The 23734-nt window shown below is 44.9% G+C and overlaps 1 protein-coding gene across 3 annotated transcripts in view; it reads left to right on the top strand.

Moving 5' to 3' along the window:
* The window catches only part of LOC308460294 (uncharacterized protein), a 111777-nt gene that overhangs the window by 67028 nt on the left and 21015 nt on the right, over positions 1-23734 (top strand). For all 3 annotated transcript variants that reach the window (XM_080976438.1, XM_080976439.1, XM_080976440.1), the window contains 17 exons: positions 4899-4970; positions 5585-5728; positions 7728-7799; positions 7939-8082; positions 8545-8616; positions 9486-9590; positions 10359-10424; positions 12258-12371; positions 13452-13511; positions 14629-14733; positions 16122-16184; positions 17535-17639; positions 19003-19074; positions 19494-19598; positions 21091-21159; positions 22785-22889; positions 23416-23484. In XM_080976438.1, coding sequence (XP_080832564.1) covers positions 4899-4970; positions 5585-5728; positions 7728-7799; positions 7939-8082; positions 8545-8616; positions 9486-9590; positions 10359-10424; positions 12258-12371; positions 13452-13511; positions 14629-14733; positions 16122-16184; positions 17535-17639; positions 19003-19074; positions 19494-19598; positions 21091-21159; positions 22785-22889; positions 23416-23484 — 1542 coding nt within the window. The remainder of the gene's footprint in view (positions 1-4898; positions 4971-5584; positions 5729-7727; positions 7800-7938; positions 8083-8544; positions 8617-9485; positions 9591-10358; positions 10425-12257; positions 12372-13451; positions 13512-14628; positions 14734-16121; positions 16185-17534; positions 17640-19002; positions 19075-19493; positions 19599-21090; positions 21160-22784; positions 22890-23415; positions 23485-23734) is intronic.

Here is a 23734-nt window from a genome sequence, read left to right on the forward strand (position 1 = left end):
ATAAGACATTAAAAGACTATTTGATACAACCTTTGATGGAGGTCAGCAATGAAATTATGGAGGGGAAGAGGGCACCGGAGTCGTGGAAGGAAGCGTTTATCACATTAATACCAAAGTCGGAAGCTGAAAAGACACAACTTAAGAACTACCGTCCCATCTCCCTTCTAAATGTGGATTACAAAATATTTGCAGACATTTTGGCAAGTAGATTTAAAAAAGTTTTAAATGAAGTAATCCATAAGGACCAGGCTGGCTTTCTCCCAGGTAGACATTTGTTTGCTAATACAAGGAACATTATTGACATTTTGGAACTTTTGCAAACAGATATAAATACAAAAGCAGTTTTAATTTTTATAGATGCGGAGAAGGCCTTTGACAATATCTCCTGGAAATTTATGATGGGAAATTTAAAAGAGATGGGAGTGGGACGGGGTTTTGAGAATGGGATTGAGGCGATATATTCAGAACAGAAAGCTAAATTGATAGTTAATAATGTGGTTACAGAAGAGTTCAAAATTGAAAAAGGGACACGACAAGGTTGCCCTATCTCCCCTTTGTTATTCATTTCGGTTCTGGAAGTGCTATTGAACATGATTAGAGGGGATCGGTTGGTGGAAGGAATTCAGGTCGGACAGAAACAATACAAATTAAAAGCTTTTGCAGATGACCTGGTTTTGACCCTGCAGAAGCCAGAGCCTAGTACGAAAAGAGTATTACAACTGATTAATGACTTTGGTCGGGTGGCTGGATTTAAATTAAATAAACAGAAAACTAAGGTTTTGGGAAAAAATTTGACAGATACAGAGTCAGAACGGTTTCAGAAAGAGACGGAACTTAATGTGGTTAAAAAAGTAAAATACCTAGGGGTAAACATAACAGCAAAAAACCTAAGTCTATTTAAGGATAATTATGAAAAATGCTGGGTAGAAATTAAGAGAGACTTAGATAGTTGGTCAAAATTGAAACTTTCTTTGTTAGGCCGAATTGCTGCTATCAAGATGAATGTATTGCCAAGGATGTTGTTTTTATTTCAAACACTTCAGGTTTTGGACAAGACGGAGTGCTTTCAGAAGTAGCAGAGAGATATTTCTAAGTTTGTCTGGCAGGGCAAAAAGCCCAGAATTAAGTTTAAGATATTAACTGATGCAAAACAAAGAGGGGGCTTTGCCCTGCCAGATTTAAAGTTGTATTATGAAGCCGCAGCGTTCTGCTGGCTAAGAGACTGGCTACTTCTTGAAGACACTGATGTGTTGGATTTGGAAGGGTTTAACAATGCTTTTGGATGGCATGCATATTTGTGGTATGACAAGGTTAAAGCAAATAAGGCCTTTAAGAACCATGTTGTCAGAAAATCACTGTTTAATGTCTGGACAAAATATAAAGACTTGCTGGAAAATAAAACCCCAAGGTGGCTTTCACCTTTGGAAGCTAAGGCCCGAAAAAGACCCAATATGGAGGCCAAATGGCCAAAATATTGGGAAATTCTAGAAAAAGATGGAGACAATTGGAAACTGCAGAGTTTGGAGAAAATGAAGGATAAAGTGCGAGACTGGTTACATTACGCTCAGATTAAAGAAGTTTTTAAAAATGACAAGAAATTAGGGTTCCAGGTGGAGAAATCGAAAATAGAAACAGAATTGTTAGAACCTAAGAGTAAGGTACTTTCAAGGATGTATAACTTGCTGTTAAAATGGAACACACAAGACGAAATGGTTAAATCGGCTATGATAAGGTGGGCGCAGGACATTGGGCATAACATTATGTTTGAGGACTGGGAAAGGTTGTGGAGTACTGGATTGAAATTTACTGCATGTAACGCTTTGAAAGAAAATGTAATGAAAATGATATATAGATGGTATATGACCCCAGTCAAACTTGCAAAAATTTACCACCTGACTGACAATAAGTGTTGGAAATGTAAAGAGTGTGAAGGAACATTCTTCCACCTCTGGTGGACTTGCCCTAAAGTGAAGGCGTTCTGGGAAATGATCTATAATGAACTGAAAAAGGTATTTAAATATACCTTCACTAAGAAACCAGAGGCCTTTCTTTTGGGTATTGTCGGCCAAGGGGTGGTAAAGAAGGACCAGACATTTTTTATGTATGCAACAACAGCAGCAAGGATACTACTCGCAAAGCATTGGAAAGCTCAAGATCTACCCACACTGGAAGAATGGCAGATGCAACTGATAGACTACATGGAACTGGCCGAGATGACCGGCAGAATTCGAGACCTGGGAGAAGAGAGGACTGAGGAGGATTGGAAGAAATTTAAGAACTATTTACAAAAACATTGCAATTTGAGTGAATGCTAAACAGGATGCTAGATCAATATAACTGAGCACCACTAAACTTAGATGACTTTAAGAAAATAAGTGAGATTGAGAAAATATAACTCTTTTTGAGAACTAGAAGATTATGAAGCATAGAAGGGATATAAGAATGCAAATAAGATAATAAATTGCTGACAAAATGCTATAACGATGAAAGTGGGAGCGGGAGATGTGAGGAAGTCCAAAGAAAATGTGAAATTATGTTAAGATATATGTTACATTGTTTATTATGTTTATTTCTATTGTAAAACCCAATAAATCTCTATAAAAAAGAAAAAAGAAAATGATGTACCATTGATATTTAAAGGTAAAGGTAAAAGGACCCCTGACCATTAGGTCCAGTTGTGACTGACTCTGGGGTTGCGGCGCTCATCTTGCTTTATTGGCCGAGGGAGCCGGCGTACAGCTTCCGGGTCATGTGGCCAGCATGACTAAGCCACTTCTGGCGAACCAGAGCAGTGCATGGAAATGCCGTTTACCTTCCCGCCGGAGTGGTACCTATTTATCTACTTGCACTTTGACGTGCTTTCAAACTGCTAGGTTGGCAGGGGCTGAAACAACGGGAGCTCACTCCATCATGGGGATTCGAACCACCGACCTTCTGATCAGCAAGCCCTAGGCTCTGTGGCTGAACCCACAGTGCCACCCGCGTTCCACACCGTTGATATTTAACACCCACTAAATTAGCAAAAATGTATAGAACTGCTTCAAATATTTGTTGGAAATATAAGGAGAAAGAGGGCACATTATACCATATGTGGTGGACATGCAAAATAACAAAAGCATTCTGGGAAGTGATATATAATGAGCTGAAAAAAAATGTTTAAAATAACCTTTGTGGAAAAAACAGAAGCTTTTCTACTAGGAATTGTAGGTTCAGAAATACCAAAGAAGCAGAAAATCGTGACAATGGCAGTGCGGTTACTTTTGGCCCAAAGATGGAATTAAGATAAAGCCCTGACTAGAGAAGAATGGTTGATAAAGATGATGGATTACGCCAAAATGATGAAAATGACTAGGAAGATCAGAAATCAAGAAGAAACTTTACTAAGGAATGGGGAGAATGTTCTTCTCACTCGAGGGGACTGGAATGCTAAAGCAATGCAAAGAAATAAAGGAAAACAATAGAATGGGAAAAACCAGAGATCTGTTCAAGAAAATTGGAGATATGAAAGGAACATTTCGTGCAAAGATTACCATAATAAAGGACAAAAGTGGTAAGGACCTAAGGGAAGCAGAAGACATCAAGAAGTGGTGGCAAGAATACACAGAGGAATTATACCAGAAAGATATGGATGTCTCATACACTCCAGGTAGTGTGGTTGCTGACCTTGAGCCAGACATCCTGGAGAGTGAAGTCAAATGGGCTTTAGAAAGCACTGCTAATAACAAGGCCAGTGGAAGTGATGACATCCCAGCTGAACTATTTAAATGTTTTAAAGATGATGCTGTTAAGGTGCTACATTCAATATGCCAGCAAGTTTGGAAAACTCATCAGTGGCCAGAGGATTGGAGAAGATCAGTCTACATCCCAATCCCAAAGAAGGGCAGTGCCAAGGAATGCTCCAACTACCACACAATTGTGCTTATTTCACATGCTGGCAAGGTGATATAGGTGCCTTTTTTCTATTGGTTGGAGGTGGGCATTGTTTTGTGGGCATTTCTCTCTTTTTGCTTTCTTAGCTGTGGTGGCCATTTTGTGGCAGCCATTTTGAGTTATGTTACACTGCTGCGGCAGCCATTTTGTGGCTGGCACCCACGGTAAGGTAAAGGTCCATTAGGTCCAGTCGTGACCGACTCTGGGGTTGCGGCGCTCATCTCGCTTTATTGGCCGAGGGAGCCGGCGTACAGCTTCCAGGTCATGTGGCCAGCATGACTAAGCCGCTTCTGGCAAACCAGAGCAGCACACGGAAACGCTGTTTACCTTCCCACCGGAGCAGTACCTATTTATCCACATGCACTTTGACGTGCTTTCAAACTGCTAGGTTGGCAGGAGCAGGGACCGAGCAACAGGAGCTCACCCCGTCGCGGGGATTTGAACCGCCAACCTTCTGATCGGCAAGCCCTAGGCTCTGTGGTTTAACCCACAGCGCCACCCGCGTCCCTGGCACCCACGGTACATTCTTGTAATTCCAAATATGCTTATGGGCCCAAATAAGTAAGCAAAACCCTGCCTTAAAAAGCATTACATGACTGGATCTTAGCAGAGCTCAGGGAGCCACTTCTTTCTTATCAACCTGCAATCCCATTGCGACTCTGCTCAGTATGGCCAGGAACTTCAGTTTTTCAGGACAGATGGGTCAGTGATTGTGAGTGTGCATGGCAGGAGAGGGTTTGTTTCCTATTGGGCTGAGTAGCTTGACTCTCTTGAGTCATCTAGAAATACATCTCACCTATAGGGTCCTCATCTCCTTTGTATGGTGAGCTTTACTTTCATTCACTGATTTAACTTTTAAGGGTAGAGGGGAAATGGTTTGACCATTCTGCCTTGTGGAGTGGCAGGAGTTAGATTGAATGGCCTCTTCGGTTTCTCTTTCCAACCTTTATGAAATGTTGGTTTTGCAGAATTCGGAAGGGTGACTTTCAAGGACTTTCTGACCAGCGTGGTGAACAATGAGCGTTTCTCTGAATCTGCAGGTTAGTGGGGTCTTCTGTGCAGCTTGCAAATGATTAGTTAGAGGGGCCTGAAGATGCATAGTCAAGGTCAGACAAAATTCAAGGTCCACAGCTGCAAATGAAGATCAGAGTGTGTGGTCAACAGAAGGAAGATGCTCCACTCTGCAAAATGCGACAGTCCAGCTGAGGCATAAAAGGTAAAGGACCCCTGACAGTTAAGTCCAGTTGCAAACGACTATGGGGTTGTAGAGCTCATCTCACTTTACAGGTCATGGGAGCTGGCGTTTGTCCACTCCGCAGACAGTTTTCTCAGGTCATGTGGCCAGCATGACTAGCCCCTTCTGGCGCAATGGAACACTGAAGGCGATTGGGCCAGATCCGGCCCCCAGGCCTTAGTTTGCCTACCCATGATATAACATATTGTAACTGCCCTCCTGGTTATTCTCTACCTCTCCTCTACCCCATATTTGTCGATACATTGTGAAGTTATTCCTAAACTTGCTTATGTATGGGGCCAGGACTCACATTCAGGATGGGGTGGGAACTGTTTGCAGTGTCCCCCGTGTACAAGTCTCATGGAAACGAGACTTAGTTTCCTGCCTCTTTAACTTGGTGACCCGCTTTCCTCTTTGCAGCTGTACATAACCTCTACATGCTCATTAGCAAAATGGATGGTGATAAAGTCGAGGTTTCTCAGCTGAAAGACATACTGGCTCCCATGGGCATCCTGTTAACCAAGGACGACGCTAAGGAGGTGCTGAAGAGCATGTCAGTCAAAAGTAAGAAAACCTTGAGACCAATTTCAAATGGGCAGAGGTGGCACGCGATTGTAGCCCTGCCTAGGTTGTGCCCACCTGGGATTTGCAGGTCTGAGGGGGCTACAGTGTTTGAGTGCTCTCCCCATGAAGAAACCCTTTTCTAAAGCTAGCACAGCAGTGTCACAGCTCAGCTAAAACCATTATTAATGATTTACTAGCCCTCTCAGTCCAAATATGGATTATCTCCTATTCCTACCCAGCACTCGCAGGGTCACATGCAATATAGGGTTTGATGGCCTAGAGTGGCTCAGGAGGCTCCACCCACATTCCTTTCCTACCTACTGGGTTCGGAGTAGTTTTTCTTATCTAGCTTTCTGGCAATCCATAATAATATAATTCTTATTTATATGTCTTCATCTGACTGGGTTTCCCCAGCCACTCTGGGTGGCTTCCAATAGTCCTCTTCCTGTCCTGTTTTAATACTGCTATAGAATGTGGGGGGTGCCCCCCACTAAACCCTAGATATTAATAAATGGTAAGATTTTGATTATTTGGCATATTGCAGGCAAGTGGGAAAATACAGGCTAAGCTTCCTTTCCGTGCCAGGGCTTCACTTGGGATAGAGACATTATTAACCTGACAAAAGGTGTTGATAGCCCAGCTAAGAGGAAACTTGGGCCTGGGCAGACAGAAGTTTGCCATGGTAACTGTGTGAAGTGATAGGAAAAGAGTCTTTTAGCAAGGTGTGCTGGGAAGAAGAAGGAAGAGAACAAAGAGAGATCCATCTTGGGCAGGCTGGCTGAAGTCTGGCTGGGAGAGATGCCTTTGACTCCAGTGCTAGCCCAGTCTGAGATGACCAACTGTGCTGCAAGAGCTGGACTTCCTGCATGCAGTCTGAAGGTGTAAATAGGTGAATAAACCATATTTCTTAAAAACTACAGCAGTCTCTGCTGTGTCTTCAGTTCTCCAAAGGAACACAAACCCTGGGTGAGCCCCTGGAACCCACTGGAATCTTGCTACCATTCTGCAGAGATTGAGGGTGGCACCCATCTTCTGTAACAATACCATTTCCTTGCTCACTGTCTCGCCTTTTATTCCACCCTGCTCTCCATTCTGCACTGGAGGATTGCTCTGGTGGAGAAAAGTCATCTCTGCAAGGGCAAGGAACAGCTGGTCAGACTTGTGAGGGGTGACTACCAAAGTGCTGCTGACGCTGCCACTGTTTTGATGACCACCCCCAGGTCCCCAGCAGTGTGCTTCCAATGGGGTTCGTCCACAGAGGCCTGCTTTTCAGGCAACGGTGCCAGCTGTGGGACCTTGAACTCTCCTTCCTCAGAGTGGGAAGACATGATGCTCAAAAGCAAGTTAATGTTGCCAGCTGCGGCTGCCATTCAGATCGTTCTTCGGCCTCTGAAAACCAAGGAGCCCTCTAAGATGGCATTGCTCAAACCTGGGGCCTCTGTCGGGCCTTGATTGTTAGGGAGGGTCCTTCAAACAGAAGTGGTTTCCCCCTCCAAGCTTGGTCATGTAACCGTGAAGGTTCCTTCTGGTACAGTGAAAGGGACGCATCCAGCTCCACCCATTTTCTTCAGATAGCTGCATAGTTCAGGCATGGGCAGACTCGACCCTCTAGATGTTTTGGGACTACAACTCCCATCATCCCTAGCTAACAGGACCAGTGGTCAGGGATGATGGGAATTGTAGTCCCAAAACATCTGGACGGCCGAGTTTGCCCATGCCTGGCATAGTTTCACCTGTTGCCCATCTGTGCCAGGCAATCTCAGGGGAGGCTCCTGCTCAGTCTAATGCAGGTGTGAGGGACCTTTACCCCCCCCCCCCGATGGTGCTAAACTACAATTCCCATCATCCCACTGGTATCAGAAATGTAGGCAACACTATCATAATATCCAAAGCTTGTTTGTAGTCCTTGGACTCATGGCCACAGACTGCAGAGACATATTTGCCCCGTTCAGTTATTTTTTTGCAACGAGTTCATTCTCATTTCTGCTTTGTCTTGTAGGGGATGGTATGGTGAAACTGAAAGAATTTATGAACGAATTGCCCAATACCCGGCGATTCTCCACAGCTGTAGGTAAGAGCAAAGCTTGCCACTAGCACCACATGTGAGTGAAGTTCATTGGGCATCCAGAGACTGAAAGAAGACTATTCAATGCTTCGTTGAGACTCCTGCCTGTGGATGGTTCATTGTGTTGACTCTTGTCTGTGTTTAGAGATGGAAGGAGCTATGAAAATGATGAATAGCATCAAACAAGGCTGGGTGGACACTGGAGAGTTGGATTCTATCATGCGCAGTATGGGCCTCAATTTACTTCCTGATGAAATCGAGCAGGCATTGAAAAACGTTACACCAAACGGTAAGGCTTTTAAAAGCCAGTGGCTTTGATCAAAACTGACTAGCCTGTTAAAATTGCAAACCAAATCATAATCGGAGAGAAACCCAGTAAATCTGTCGTTTTTTCCCTTAAGCACTTCAAGCTTTAATCAGCTAACCATTAGATAAATGAGCAAAAGCTTTGGTTGATTAATAGTAGAAGACAGTTTAACTGGAGAGTCAAATCAAGGGTACCCGTGTATATTTTCAAGGTTATTTTTATTTCTGAAGTATTACTGTAAAATGGAAAGAAAGCAAAAATACTAATGCTGACTTTTCCTTCTAACCATCATTTAATCAACAGAAAGGTGGATGATTAACCAGCTAACATAATGACTGATGGGAGTTGTAGTCCAAAACATCTGGAGGGCACTGGGTAGGGAAGGCTGAACCAAAATACTATTTCGTTGGTTGACATCCCCACACTTCTTTTCCTAATTTGCAGATCATGGGAAAGTGAGTGTGGAACATGTCTTGTCTGCGTTGACTAAGACTCGACGCTTTTCCCAAGCGGAAAGTAAGTGCAAATAGAGCAGTGGATTACAATACTTTGTGTGGATGTAGCTCTGGGAACATCTTTCACCCCTATCCTAAAACCTGCTTTCCATTCCTCAGCAGAAGCTTTTGCAAATCTGTATTCGGGAAACTTTCTTGTGGGTTCAAAGCAAATGGGAGCCTCAGTGCACCTCTTGAGAAAGACAACAAGGATTCTTCTCTACGGTTATGCTTTATTTAGAGCTGGGGTGGGAGCAGTGGTGTAGCATGGGTTGCCAGTGCCCCGGGCCACATCAGAGGGGTCATCCGTGTCACCCAGGAGATCGCAGCCACAGAGAGAAGAGTCGTCCCATTGTCTGGAGAGGTCACTTCCTGGTCTTCAGGATAAGCCATTTTCAACAGAGCACAGCTGTATTGAGGCAGCACCGGGTGTTGAAATTTTGTCTTGACATGGCTTCAGTGCTGGGCATTCATGACCTTATAAGAGGGTTATGTCTCTAAGGATAAGAGATATGGAAGGAGAGCTTGAACCAAGTAGGAGCTTGGCGGAAGACATGGTAGGTAAAGTATTCCCAAGCCACAATGGTAATGCAAAGAGCAAGCTTGAATGCTATATGGGGGAATGATAATTCTCTCATCAGGGACCCAGACTTGAAGCACTAATGAGGATTTCAGCCTCCTCTCCCTTTGGCAGTTGGGGACTGTTTGTCCCTTCAGTGCAAAGAGCTAAGGGGAAATCCTACATCACCATATGTAAAAATAAAATAAAATCCTGTTTTTGTGTTTGTTTATTTTAAACCTAACACCACCAATTGCAAAAGATTTTAAATGGGCAGTTGCTCAAGAGCTGATTTCTCCTGGTCTTATGTTCAATTTCTCCTCCTATCTAAGGTAACAAGGTCCCCATCGAAAACCTGGATTCCATTCTTGAAAGCATGGGGATTGTTTTAACCAAAGACGGGATGCAGGAGGTCCTCAAGCAAGTTAAAGTTGATGGTGAGAATTGATGGATTCCGTATCTGAGATTTTAAATCACGTGGGCAAAATGGGTGGGGAAGAGAGGCAGCTGGAGAATGGCAAGGTGGTAGGTTCATGAACCCTAAACAGTTAGTTTTTGGAAATTTATTGCGCCCCACCTTTCTATCACAGTAGTAAAAGACACTGAGGTCTGGGATGTCCTTTGCTACGTCCCAGATCTCAGTGCACTGGGGTTCCCCCAATGCCTTATACCAGGGGTGGACAGGCTTCAGGCTTGTGGAATTTACTAGAACTGTGAGGATAACCAACAAGAGCCAGATGTAAAATGCTGGCTCAGGAAAGCAGACATAGGCTGTGTTACACACTATACCTTTAAAACACATTACTTCCCTCAAAGAATCCTGGGCACTGTAGTTCGTTAAAGGTTTCTGGGAATTGTAGCTCCATGAGGGGGAAACTGCAGTGCCCACAATTCCTTAAATTGTGTTTGTCCCAGGCACTTTAAAGGTATAGTATGTATGCATCTTTAAGCTAAGAATGAAGGAGGCTCGGCCCAGTCTGTACCAGAATCAAACTCACGTCCCTTTTGCACAAAATCCCACTCTACCTACAAAGTGTCCTCTTAATACTTCTTCTCTGTCACCGTGTCTCTCCTACCTTATGTTCTCCGTTATTCCTTGCTTTTGGTTTGGTTTTGTCTCTGGTTTTAGAAGTCGGGGTGTAAGAATTGTGCTTGTCTAAAAGGTGCCACACATGTAACTCTGCGCTTTTTTGACTCCCTCACAGAGGATGGGAAAGTGAACCTCAATGAATTTATGAATAGCCTTAGTGAAATGCGGGAGACTCTTGAAGGTGAGTGAGGTCTCTGATGCCAGGAAGACTCTGCTGTGTGTGCCTACCAAACATGAACTTGGATTTTCCTTCTCTTTCCATTATGGTACTAAAATAAATGGTAGAAATTTCATCTTATTTTGAGCCAAGGCTTAGCCCCTGAACCTATTTTCAGTTGTTAAGCTTTCAAAATGTGGTTTTGATAGCATGGGGTGTTGTTTGTACTGTTTGAATGAAGGGGAGGCAAGCAAACCTCCAACCCCATCTCTTTTCTCACAACCATCACCAAATGAATATATCTTTTTCCTCTGGCTGTCTCCTCTGAACAACTGGCCCAGCCTGTTCCCTATACTAGGTAAAGCATAGCACTTAAGCACATTGTGAATAGCATGGACTGAGACCAACTTTTTCCAAAACAAACAGGTTGAAAATTGGTTATTTGATCCCCCTCCCTTGATGTGATTCCTTCCCCCTTGTTCCTGATGTCAGTCTTCACTCACCCCTTCTTCCTTGGAGGAGAGGCGCCATTTTGTGTTTTGCCTCAGGTGCCAAAATGTCTTGGGCTGGCCCTGGAGGGAGGGCATATTTTCCCATGGCAATTGGCCACGAAATCTAAATGAAACCTTCAGGTTCAGAGGTAATAAGTATGCCACTGAAGACTAGTTGCTAGGTCTTCATTGGAGCAGGGCTGTTGTGTGGTGAGTTCCTGCCTCCCCCCGAAGGAAATAACGACACATGACACAAGTATTTAGGTTAATGGGCTAAAATGGCCACAACTTTATTGGTTACATGTGATGAGCGGTATTGGCTTAGGCATTGGTCCTGACCAGCTATCCGGCTTCAGCCTGTTTGCTTGAAGACCGGGAAGGGTTAACCACCAGTAGGGGGAGTCCTGCTGATGCACATCAACTAGGAACTCCCCCGGGGTCACCGCTCGGGGGCATACCTTAGGCCCTCACCTCCATAGGCTTCGGACAGGCCCACGCCCCCCGGAATCCTTTACCGGACTACCCTTCGAAATCCGGGGGAGGTGATGGCGCTTCCTCCCCCCATCATCTACATAACAATACCCATACCAATGCCTAACCGCCAATCCAAGGAAGTTGTGACGATTTGCTACGAGGTAGGCGAAAAACCAAGTGGCTGGTGCCAATTTGCCAAGTGGAAAAAATTCCTACCCGGCCCCTTAACAGCGACCAACCACAGTCCATAGCAAGGTCCAAGTAAAACCTAAAGGGCGGGAGGGTGGGAAACCAGAGGAGCTGCGGTGGCAAAAGAAGGAGATCCCCGGCCTCGCCAATATTAAATAGCATAACACACCACCACCCCCGCCAGCCGATTGGCTGCCTAGAGAGGTGACGTGGCCGAGGATTCCCTCAATTGCACGGAGGCTGGGAGCCAGCCCCCGCGCACATGGGGAGGGTGTGAAGCCCGCAACCCCACCTCCTCTCTAGCTCGGAAGTGGCTTTGCCTTTGTGCCCCACGGATGGACTTCTCAGAAGCCTTGGGGGTTTTTAAGCAGCGGCTGGATGTCATGAATGCTTTAGCTGAGATTCCTGCATCACAGGCAGTTGGACTAGATGCTGGATTCGACAGGCCTTTGGTCTGGCTTGTAATAATGCCCCGATGGCCGTAAAGGCCTACTTGTGAACTTCCCAGAGGTGCTGTCTGACCATTGTGGAAAACAGAATGCTGGACTAGGTAGAACTTTGATCTGACCCTGCAGGCTTATATTACGCTGTTAGGTTAACTTCTTGGGTTTTGCAGAAGCTAGACCTTTTTTTGGCAAGGCCTTGTTGATTTCCCACCAACTTCTGAATGTCTGGCCTTTGGTTCATTGTTTCCCCTGACTAGGTGACCAAGGGCATATGGTTGCTATGGAAGAGGTCGATTCCTTTTTGTCCAACTTAGGGATCCACTTAACCGAAGAGCAACTCCAAGGAGTCTTGAAGTATGTGACTGTGAATGGTGAGTGAATCTTGTTCCCTGATCTCAGGCAGGGTGGGGATTTTTGCTTTTTGTTTTGCCCACGTTCTACTCAGACACTGAATCTTCCTCCTCATAAAGTCCCTCAGCTCTTGGGAGGTCACCCTCAGCAAACCAGTCCCAGAGACTGCGAGAAACATCACAACCCACTGGTACACTGGTGTTCCACCTGGCTTTCAATTTGAACTTAGCCTGATCTTTTATTCCCCTTCTTTCCCTCCCCCTCCCCTTTTTATGAAGATTACCCGCTCTGGGATCCCACAGCTAATTCTCCCCTGGTCTCCTCGCTGGCCCAAATAGGACTAATTTAGCCAGCTAGCCCTGGTGATCATCGAATGTTTATTGGATGGATTTTTCCCCTAAATTGATTTTTGAATTCTGAATTTATTGTTATTCACGTTTTATACTGTATTTTATGCTGGTTTTTTGTTGCATCAATTAAGTGTTTTAAATTTGTTGTTAGCCACCCTGAGCCTGGTTTTCTGAATTGGGAAGGGTGGGGTATAAATAAATAAAAATTATTATTGTTATTATTACACGTGCCTCTAATACAGAGTGTGACGGCTTTAACTGTGGGCCGATCTCTGTGGAGATGGAGGCCTCGCACAGACTTCTCTACAGAACTTACTTCTCAGTCAAAGGTCAAGCAGGAGTGTTCTGGTTGGAATCTGGCATTCTGACATCACCGGCAAGTTTCCCAGTGACTCTTTCATCATAGGTGAGGGTTCACAGATGAGGAGAATGTCTTCAGGTAGAGGCTGCCTATGTGAGCAGTCAAGAGCCACTGTCTTAAAGATCCAGGTCTGTCACTGAGTTTGTCCTCTCTGTTTCTCATGGAAATTAGCAAACTCCTGCCTCTCAGACTAGGGCATGTAATATCTGGGATCTGCATCAGTAGCATAGGCCATTGAATCATCACTGTGTTGGACCAGGGTCATAATCATGACGGATACTGAAATATAGCAATTTTTATTTGCGTATGAGAATTTCAACACATACATTTCTGTTTGGCCACTTTCTGCATTGCAGATTGTCTTATCTATCAGTCTTTTGTCCTTGCAGAACATGGGAAGGTGAACATGAGCGAATTGATGGCGAGTGTAGTCAAGAACCAAGCTGAGGGTAAGTGGGTTGCATTAGTTGGATTAGAAATTTGTTAAATTAAGCTGGAAGCATTTGAAGAGAGCACTTGTTTTCTGACAGGGCTTAAAGCCCCAGGCAGGCTTTAGATGATGAAGAACAGACCAGCATCGAAGCAGATGGGATAAATGGTCCATGGACAAAGCACACCTGTGCACAGGACTGGTTTCATTCTGTGATTCCACAGGGGTGCAGAATGTAGTAAAGAGAGGCTTCCCAAAGGGATGCTTGTAAAAAGCGGAGTCTCTCAGGCCCTTTTGGGTCAACACTGGGTGGCCAATCATAGAAGGGACCCCAAGGGTCATCTAGTCCAACCCCCTGCAATGCAGGAATCTCAGCTAAAGCATCCATGACAGATGGCCACCCAACCTCTGCTTAAAAACCTACAAGGAAGGAGAGTCCACAACCTCCCAAGGGAGACCATTCTGCTGCTGAACAGCTCTTACTGCCAGAACATTTTTCATGATGTTTACTCGGAATCTGCATTCTTGTAACTTGAATCCAATGCTGTGATTTCTACTCTCCAGAGCAGGAGAAAACAAGCTTGTTCCCTCTTCCATGTGACGGCCCTTGAGATATTTGAAGATGGCTATCAGATGCGGACATTTCAGAAAGCGGCTGAATAAGATTTCTAGGGGGTCATAGAGAGGGACATCAATGTTCTGCGTGGCTTCTTGTACCCCCATGTTCTGTAAAACCATTATTATGCAAATCAGCAAAAAGTGCACAATAAATAGAATCATAGAATTGCAGAGTTGGAAGTGACCGTGAGGGTCATCTGGAACAACCATCCACGATGCAGGAATGTCAACATGCAGTCCCCCATCCAACTTTGAAACCATCCCAGACCCTGCTTAGCTTTGCAAAACGTTCTAGCAGTTTTAATTCTGCACCATGCCATACAAGAAAAAATGCATACATTTTGGCACTTTACGCAGCCCATGGAATTCTATTCTTCTTGATACAGATTTCTAATTTTCTGAATTTGTGTTTATTGCGTGGAGTGCACACAATCCCCAGCAGCGTTCGAAGCTTTGTTAACCAAGCAGGGAATTCCAAGGCCCTGTAAATGTTTCCACGTTTATCATTTCTCTCACAGAGGATCGAGTTCCTGTCGATAACCTGAATGCTATTCTGGCCACCATGAGCATTCAGCTAACAGACGATGAGCTCCAAGAAGCTCTGAAATCTACAACTGTGGATGGTAAGTCTTTAAAGCGCTTGCTCTCCCACCCCTCTTGGAAGTAAAACAGATTAAGAGTAGCCAGTTCAGGAAGAAAATGCACATTGCCCTTTCAGCTCCTTTTGGGCGATCTCACAAACTCTGGCTGAGGCCCACATGACACTCAATACAGTTGTCTAAGATGAATAAGTAACATTTCTCCCCCTGTTTAAAAGCAATACAGTGGGACCTCGGGTTACAGACGCTTCAGGTTACACACGCTTCAGGTTACAGACTTCGCTAACCTGGAAATAGTACCTCGGGTTAAGAACTTTGCTTCAGGATGTGAACAGAAATTGTGCGGCAGCGCAGTAGCAGTGGGAGGACCCATTAGCTAAAGTGGTGCTTCAGGTTAAGAACAGTTTCAGGTTAAGAACGGACCTCCGGAATGAATTAAGGACGTAACCAGAGGTACCACTATAATGAAAAGCAGCCCTAGGGAGGTTTTGAGTTTCAGAGGGGTTAGGGCTTCTTAGCTTTCCCCACTCTGACCTACTTCCTCCTCAAACTTCCCCCAGCTACTTTTCACCCGATGAAGGAAAATATACAGGTACCTGCATCTTCCCCCCCCCCCCGGTTGAACTGTAACACATAAGCAGACAATATTAAATGGGGAATGGTGGAAGGCAGAAGGGTTAAGCATGTCCCATTGGTCCTTAGTCCAAGATTGCTGCCTCTGTGATAAAGCATGTTGGGGGGGGGAATGCAGGCAATGGAGCATCATGGGTCATTTGTGCTTGAGAAACATCCTATCCCAGATCTTGAAATTTCTATTGTATCTTATAATACACATATCTCAAGTATATGCATGTGTCAAGTATGCCCTACCTCTCCACCACTCAGGCAATCTCTCACTTCTCTGTCTCCTCCCTGCTGCATCTCTGTCTTTGCCTGCCTGGATGCAGACTGTGCAGTTTATTTGCATTCCGCTCAGCTCGGCGCTGTGGGTTAAACCACAGAGCTTACGACTTGCCGATCAGAAGGTCGGCGATTTGAATCCCCGTGACGGGGTGAGCTCCCATTGCTCAGTCCCTGCTCCTGCCAACCTAGCAGTTCGAAAGCATGTCAAAGTGCAAGTAGATAAATACCTTCCAGCGGGAAGGTAAACGGTGTTTCCGTGCGCTGCTCTGGTTCGCCAGAAGAAGCGGCTTAGTCATGCTGGCCACATGACCCGGAAGCTGTACGCCAGCTCCCTCGGCCAATAAAGCAAGATGAGCGCTGCAACCCCAGAGTCGGTCACGACCGGACCTAATGGTCAGGGGTCCCTTTACCTTTACCTTTACAGCTCCTAGCAATGCCCTTTGCAAAATAATTGCACTTCTGCTTCCCGGCCCAGTTGAGCCGTCCTCTTCCCCCATCTTGTCTTCCAGGTGATGGCAAAGTTAACCTGAATGAGTTCATGGAAGGGGTGAAGAATGTGCAGCTGAAAGCAGGTACAGAAGATGAGTCTCTGGGGCTTTTTAATGGTGGTGGGCTGGAGGATAATCAACAGTTTCTGTACAGCTCCATGCACCTCAGGCACAAGATTAACAATTTTGTAATGGAACGTAAGAATTGCCTCGCTGGCTCAGCCCTGCAAGTGAGGATGTGTGCACGCCATATATTTAAAGCACATGGTATCTCATCAAAGAATCCTAGGAACTGAAGGGGCCTGGGAATTGTAGCTCTCCGAGGGAAGGGGTGAACTACAGCTCCCAGGATTTGGGTGGAATGGAGTGGATGTGCTTTAAAAGCACTTTAAATGATGGCTGTTCACAAAAGTCCACCACTTACCAGCTCAAACCCCTCCTGCATTGCCCCCATGTTAGTCTTTTGTGTCCAAAAAAAATAGTTGATGTTCTTGTCTAGTCACCCAGGTCAAATTCTTATTCACCGGAGGGGCACCTGGTTAAGTTACTTTTTACAAGCCTGTTGTGGTTCGAGGACCCGATCCCCGCTTTGTGGAATGAAGACACACAGACACAGAGTATAAGGTTAATGGGCAAGAAAAGGCCACAACTTTTATTGATTACAGCAAGTGAGAAGGTATTGGCTTAGGCATTGGACCACGACAGATTGACTCCACCCACTCGGAGAGGGGTGAGCCCAAAGGGGGTTTATTCACCAGAAGGTGGAGCCTGTTGATGCTAATACAACTATAAGCTCTCCCCTGATGTCACCGAGGGTCGTGCCATGGCCCCCCGCCACACAGGCATCGGACAGGATCCACGACCGCTGGATTCCTTTAACGGAATACCCATATTTGAAGGGTAGGCGATGGCCACGCCTAGCCCTTCCACACACCAACAACACATTCCAATGCCTAACCTAACCGCCAATACCAAGAAAGTTGTGACGATTGCTACGAGGTAGGCGAAAAAACCAAAAGGCCTAATGCCAGATGGAAAAATTCCTACCAGGCCCCCTGGGCAACCTGGGCGACCAACCTAAGGTCCATAGCAAGGTCAAGGGAAAAACTAAGCCCTAAGCTCTAAGGGAGTGGAGGGTGGGTGACTCACGACAAGAAGGCGGAAAATGAGGCGGAATGGCTGGCGCAGCAGTATCTTAAACTGCAAACCGCGCCCCCTCCAAGCCGCCCGGTTAGGTGCTTACCTGTGGGCGTGGTGCGCCAGCCAGGTGAGTGGGGCAGGGGGCATAACGCCCCCTGCGTGATGCAGAAATCGCGTCCCGCCCACAACACCTCCCCTCTTGGAGGAGGAGAGGCTTTCTAGTGCAATAGTATAGCCTGCGAAGTACAGAACATGGATCATTGTAGCTGACTAATTCCTGCTAATTGATCCAAGGGATCGTGGCCGAGAGTGATACCTTGAGTCCCACCTCGGAGCAGAAAAGCAGCCTCCTTTCTGAAGAACAAGGGAAGAAAGATTTAACAGGCAGCAGTCCAGGTGGTAAGTTGTATGTGAGGAGGCTTACAGTGCATTTAGGGCCTACATTTTAGAGAAATGTCCATCAGCAAAGATGCGTCTGTCAGGAAGGAAACAGACATTTACGCAACCATTCTGACCTTGCATTTAATGCACTCCCCCCCCCCCAAAAAAATATTCATCCCCCGTGTCTAGAGAGCTAAGAATTGTTTGGAAGTGAAACAGGCACATAATGGGCTTTGTTTCTCTGTTGGTTTAAATAGTTCTAAACCACACTTTCAAAGAAAATATAACAAGGTGGTGTATCAAACTATCGTGACTCGGAAGCAATTTTTCCTGTCACTTAAAACTTTCCATGAGATAGGGTGACGGCCGCCAACCTGGACTGGCTTTGAAAAAGCATTAGACATATTCATGGAGGATAAGACTATAGATTTTTATAAAGATTCTATAAGGAAAGCAGAAAGCAGCAAGAAATATCAAGTAAAAGTATCAGAGAGGAGATCAGTGTAAATGAAAACATGAGACTCATGGTTTTGTTACATGGGATTTTATTTTGGAGTTGTCTGCTTATTTTGGAGTTGTTTGCTGTAAAAGATGTATATATTATGTGAATAAAATAATAAAGGATTTGAGAAAATAAATAAATAATAATAAAGACTATAGATGGCAACTAGTCAAAACAGTTACGTTCTACCTCCAGTTGCCGGGAAATCGCAAGTGAGCAGAGTGTTGCTGCGGCACTCATTTCCTTGCTTGTGGGCTTCCCATAGGCGTCTGGTTGGCCGCCATGAGAACACAGCGAGGAACAAGATGAGCCTTCAACCTGACTCAGTAGCACTCCTCGTTCTTATTTCACTCCCACCTAGTGCTATTTTTGTTATGTATTGAAGTTCTCACCCTGGGCCAGCAGGGGGATACTGTAGATAGTTTTCACTCAGGACCACATATGCAAATAAGGAATTGAAAGTGGCGTTCAGTGATTGGATAGTTACAGAAAGTTGTTACTGTTGCTTTGTAGTTGAGCTCTAAATAAGCAGGTTGGCTGAACCCTTCAGTTCAGTTCAGTTCAGTTCTGTTCTGTTCTGGCCTGTGAATAAACAAGAGCTGTCTGAAGAATTGCTGTGTCGTGTTCACCCACAACTTAAGATTTTTTCTGGGGGGGAAAGGAGCCGGAACTTACCATGAACAATGGCGCCCACCTGAGAGGTGCCAGAACTGAGTTCTGGCTTAAAAGGGGGGGGGAGCACTGCTCCCACACCATGTAAATCGTCCTCTCCAGAAACCTGAGGTAAAATGTTTTGGCTTAGAACGTGAACCGAAGAATGTACTGTCATAAGGGTGAGGCAACTCTCATGACCTATGTGGGCGGCCATGTTGTTTGCAGCTGAAGACAGCCTGAGCTCGAAGGAAGTAGTGGAGGACGTCCGTCTGACGCAGCCATCTCCCACGCATGAAGGTGAGTTGAACTGAGAGGGTGGGGTTTGAAATGGACGTTTTAAATATGGCAGCATCTCCTTATTTTTCTTCAGAAATGGGCAGGCAATTTCTCCCCATGCTGTGGGGACTGTAGGACACCCTGCCCACTGCTTGCTCATCTGTCTCTTTTCCTGCTCCTCTGTACCATCCCAGAAGGATTTTTTAACATTTCAAACCATTCCTATAATGGCTTAAGTGTAGTGAAAGAGTAACAATCAAAATACGGTACACTAAAGCATTTATTATTATTTTTTTTAAAAATGCCCAGAGTTTTCCTCTGTACGCAGGGGATCTGCAACAGAACAGAGGTTACCAGCCATCTTGCTAATAACTTTCTGTGGCTGACGTATGTAGGATCTGCACCCATGTCATTCCAATCTGTTCTGTACCCAACTGCAGGAGAAATGGTGGACGTTCAGGACCTAGGCAACGTTCTGGCCATTGAAGGCATCCAACTCGCAGAAGAAGAGTTCCAGGAAGCATTAAAAAATGCCCCGGTGGATGGTCAGTATGGGCTTCGGGAAAGGAGTTCTGTGAAACGGCCGAGATAATTTGCAAGCTCGGGTGGTCTGGCGTCCCACCCCGGACAAGCCCAGCAATCCGAAGTCAACGGTTCTGTAACAGACGCATAGTAATGAAAATGTGCAGGGAATGCGCTGGTGAGCAGAGCACGATCCTGCTGGCTGCAGGAGTTCTGCTTCACCACTGCATTCCTCACAAGGAACGTGCTGGCAAAGCAACACCCTGCAGGATTGAACCCAGGACTGCTCACCAGCAAAGGAGTGGAGGGTTCAGTCCTACTGGCTTAGGGTGTGCTGGCAAAGCAGACTCCAGCAGGTCTGATCCCCTCCTTCAGGTGACATCACCTGGTGATGTCAGCTGATGGAGAGGTGGGTGTGCTTTTATTTGGGGGGGGGGGGGAATGGCCTCAGGGGCCAACTCAGACTCCCCAGTGGGCCAAGATTGGCCCACAGGTCAGAGTTTATCCCTGTGCTAGAGGAGTAGGTACGAAGGAGGGGGTCTAGAATGTGGAGGAATAAGTTTCTCCTAACTATGGAAGTTTCAAAAAATACAGAATATCATTTGAAGCACAATACGCTGTGGGTTAAACCACAGAGCCTGGGACTTGCCGATCAGAAGGTTGGCTGTTCGAATCCCCGCAACAGGGTGAGCTCCTATTGCTCAGTCCCTGCTCCTGCCAACCTAGCAGTTCAAAAGTGTGTCAAAGTGCAAGTAGATAAATAGGTACCGCTCCGGCGGGAAGGTAAACTGCGTTTCTGTGCGCTGCTCTGGTTCGCCAGAAGCGGCTTAGTCATGCTGGCCACATGACCCGGAAGCTGTACGCCGGCTCCCTCGGCCAATAAAGCGAGATGAGCGCCGCAACCCCAGAGTCAGCCACGACTGGACCTAATGGTCAGGGGTCCTTTTACCTTTTACAAATACATATGCAAAGAGGGAATTTGCGTACACTTCAGAGAACATATCCTGGCAACTAGAGAAATAAACTCTAGGCCCGTAAATTAATCATGCCTCTTTACTTTCTTAAGGAAAGGTGAATACATGACTATTTACTGGAGCTTTCTTCTTTTTTTAAAAAAATTGTAGATATGTTGGAATTTAAGGTGCCATTTTCAGTTTTTTATCTGAACTCACAAGGACTGGAACTGAGATTATCTGATTGGTGTTTGCTGGTCTCCATTTAAATTCAGAGCGGTGCTGGATTTAGGGCAGTGCAAGTGGTCCGTCCCCCCCACAGGGCGCCAAGCTGAGGGGGCGCAAAATAAGAATCATAATCGTAATAAAAAAAATGTGTACAGATACCTACTGAGAAGATCCATAAAAAGCAACTGTGTGCCAAAAGGAATTATTGCAAAAATAATAAAGATTTAGAGGGGGGTGGGGCAAATTTTGTTTTCGCTCAGGGCACCCTATTATCTGTTTGGAGCCTTGTTGGGGAGCGAGGTCTCCTTCTGATTCTGAGATCTTTTTCCATCAGCTGAAGGGAAAGTGAACCTGGAAGAATTTATGAAACAGGTGAGAAAGAGCCAACAACATCGTCAGAGCGGTGAGTCAATAAGATGTTTGAGAGAGCACTGTGAGAGGGGAAGGGCCACACCACAGAAAAATGCTTGCTTTTTGTGCTCTGTGTGTTTTGGAGTCAGAATTTTGAGATCCTGTAAAATATCAGTGTTTAGCTCATGAGTCTTGCATATAGTTCTGGACGGGAACAACTGCGTAAGGCACACAATAAAACATCAGTTTTTATTTATTTTTGTCTTCTGATTTTGCCACAAAAACCACTGGTTGTGCTTCACATACAGTGCTGGATTTACGTATAAGGTAAACAAGCTGTAGCTTAGGGTCCCACTCTCTTGGGGGCCCCCCCAAAAATTAAAGGGGGAGGGAACGATGTACATTTCCAAAATATAAGATAAAAAACCAATAAAATAAAACCTACATAGAGCAACAGTGTTTAGTGTTGTGTAGGCCCCTATGATGTAAGTAATGGGCCCCGCCTGCTAGCCTGCTCCCTAAAATATCACTGGTTTGCTCATTTCTAGATATAGGGTGCCTACATTCCGCATGTGCAAATGGCTTTAGATACCTATTAGGTCCATAAAATACCATATAGCATATATTCAACACCAAAACAGTGACAATTTGTTGTTGACAAAGGACAGCTGGACATATAAAGGGCCCCATTACCTTCAGTAGCTAAATCTGGCCCTGTTCACATAGAATCTAGGCTGATATCGCACAATTATCTTGGCTTATTTGTTATCCTTCCAAAATGTGATCTGCTCCCTTTTGCTATATTGGAAAAACTGCTCTGAATTTATCTTTGCTTTTGTTTTAACTATGGTTTAAGATCATGATTTGCTGACAATAAACAGGGCATAGTTAAGTTGCAGGGCAGAGTTCATGCACAAAGCTAAACCGTGGTTTAATAAACCATAGTTTAGAGTTATGTGCAAACCCAGTGAATGATTGGGTTCTCATTTAGTAGGGAAGAGCCACAATAGAGAGAGAGATCTAAATGCTACTCTGGAAGAATGCTTCTGGACGTGGATGCTTTAGTAGCACTCCATCTTTGCAGTTCTGATTTAAGCTATGTGTGGAAAATAATTCTGCTTCTAAACATCTGTTATCCAAAGAAAATCCTGTGGCGGAAGAGATTTTCATTGGGATCAGTGTGCAGGAGAAGGGTTAAATAATCTTCCCTTCCCTTCACTTCTAATCATGATCCCTCCTTTTTGTATTTTGATAAATTTGGGTAAAAAGAAAGAAAAGAAAGGATATGAAGGCAATGCTATTTGGAAAGAGAAAGGTTAAAGTGAAAGAGTTGATTCCTAGAGAAGGGGAGATGGAAGAAGGAAACGGCTAAAAAACAATCTATACAGGCCATAACAACCCAGAAAACTATTAAATAGCTGTGAGAAGGGTTAATGGAATGTGTTTCTCCCTTTCGTCCTGTGTTTGTGCTTCTTCAGAGTCTACAACTCCTTTGGTAAAACTAGAAAACAAAGCAAAGACTGGAGAAATAAGCCATTGTTTGTTTGATAATCTGTGGGACAACTCAGGATTATCTTGTGGTTTGTTAAACAAACCCTGGTTTTAGGGTTATGTGAATTTGAGTGTTCTCTTGTCTATCCATCCCCTCACTGACTCCATTCCCCTTTTGCCCTCCAGAAGAAGAAATTTCTGTTCTGGATCTTGGATCCATTCTGGCTCGCAAGGGCTTCTTTTTGAGTGACAAAGAGCTCCAGGAAGTCTTGGCGAATGTGGATGTGAACGGTCAGTATTTATTATTCAAATACTTATCCCTACTTTCCATACAGTGGTGCCCAAAGCAGCTAACAACAAATAAAGCAACCCTATAACATACAAAACAATATGCACAATATCTGATGCCCAGACTGTGGGGTTTCATTCTGAAAGAACTGACCCTATAAAAATACTCGCAAGGCAATTTGTGCCCAACCATTAAGTACTTTTTCCATTGTAGGGTTTAATCTTCCTATGCTAGGAGGCAGATTTGCACATCTGGTCTTAAATCACAAACAAGAGTACACATGTCCTCTGATGTGTAACTAAAGGTTAGCCTCAGAACAGTGAATTTTTAGCCTAAAAGCTGGCTGGTAACCAATGAACCTCTTTCAAAAAGCAGTGTAATGTTCTCCAGTGGCCAGTCCTGGACATCAGCCATGCTGCCATGTTCTTGACCACCCAAAGCGTCTGTGATGTTTTCAGGTACATCATTTAAATGATGACAGTGGCTATGGGACCAGTCTATTGCTGTTTCTTTTTATCTATATTACAGAGGATGGAACTGTAAACCTCAGTGACTGTCTCAAAGAAATCCAAGCGCTCCAAGGGTTGTCATCAACTAGTAAGTTGAAAGCCTTAAAACCAATCACACTAACAAATCCATTGGTTTTTTGGGGGGGGGGAAGGGTCTGGCCATACCAATAGGTTACTGTTCTATATGTGAACTCTATATGTGGCACAGTTTTCATATCACCCTAGACATAGTTCTGCTCAGTAGAGTTGATTCCAGCGTTCAGATATGAGCCATTGGGTGCTGAATATTCAAGCAGTTCAAAGGCATGTGGGAACTGGTCACAGATGTGAGACTGTGG

This window comes from Podarcis pityusensis (genome assembly GCF_964106645.2).
Source record: "Podarcis pityusensis genome assembly, chromosome: 13".
NCBI lineage: Eukaryota > Metazoa > Chordata > Lepidosauria > Squamata > Lacertidae > Podarcis > Podarcis pityusensis.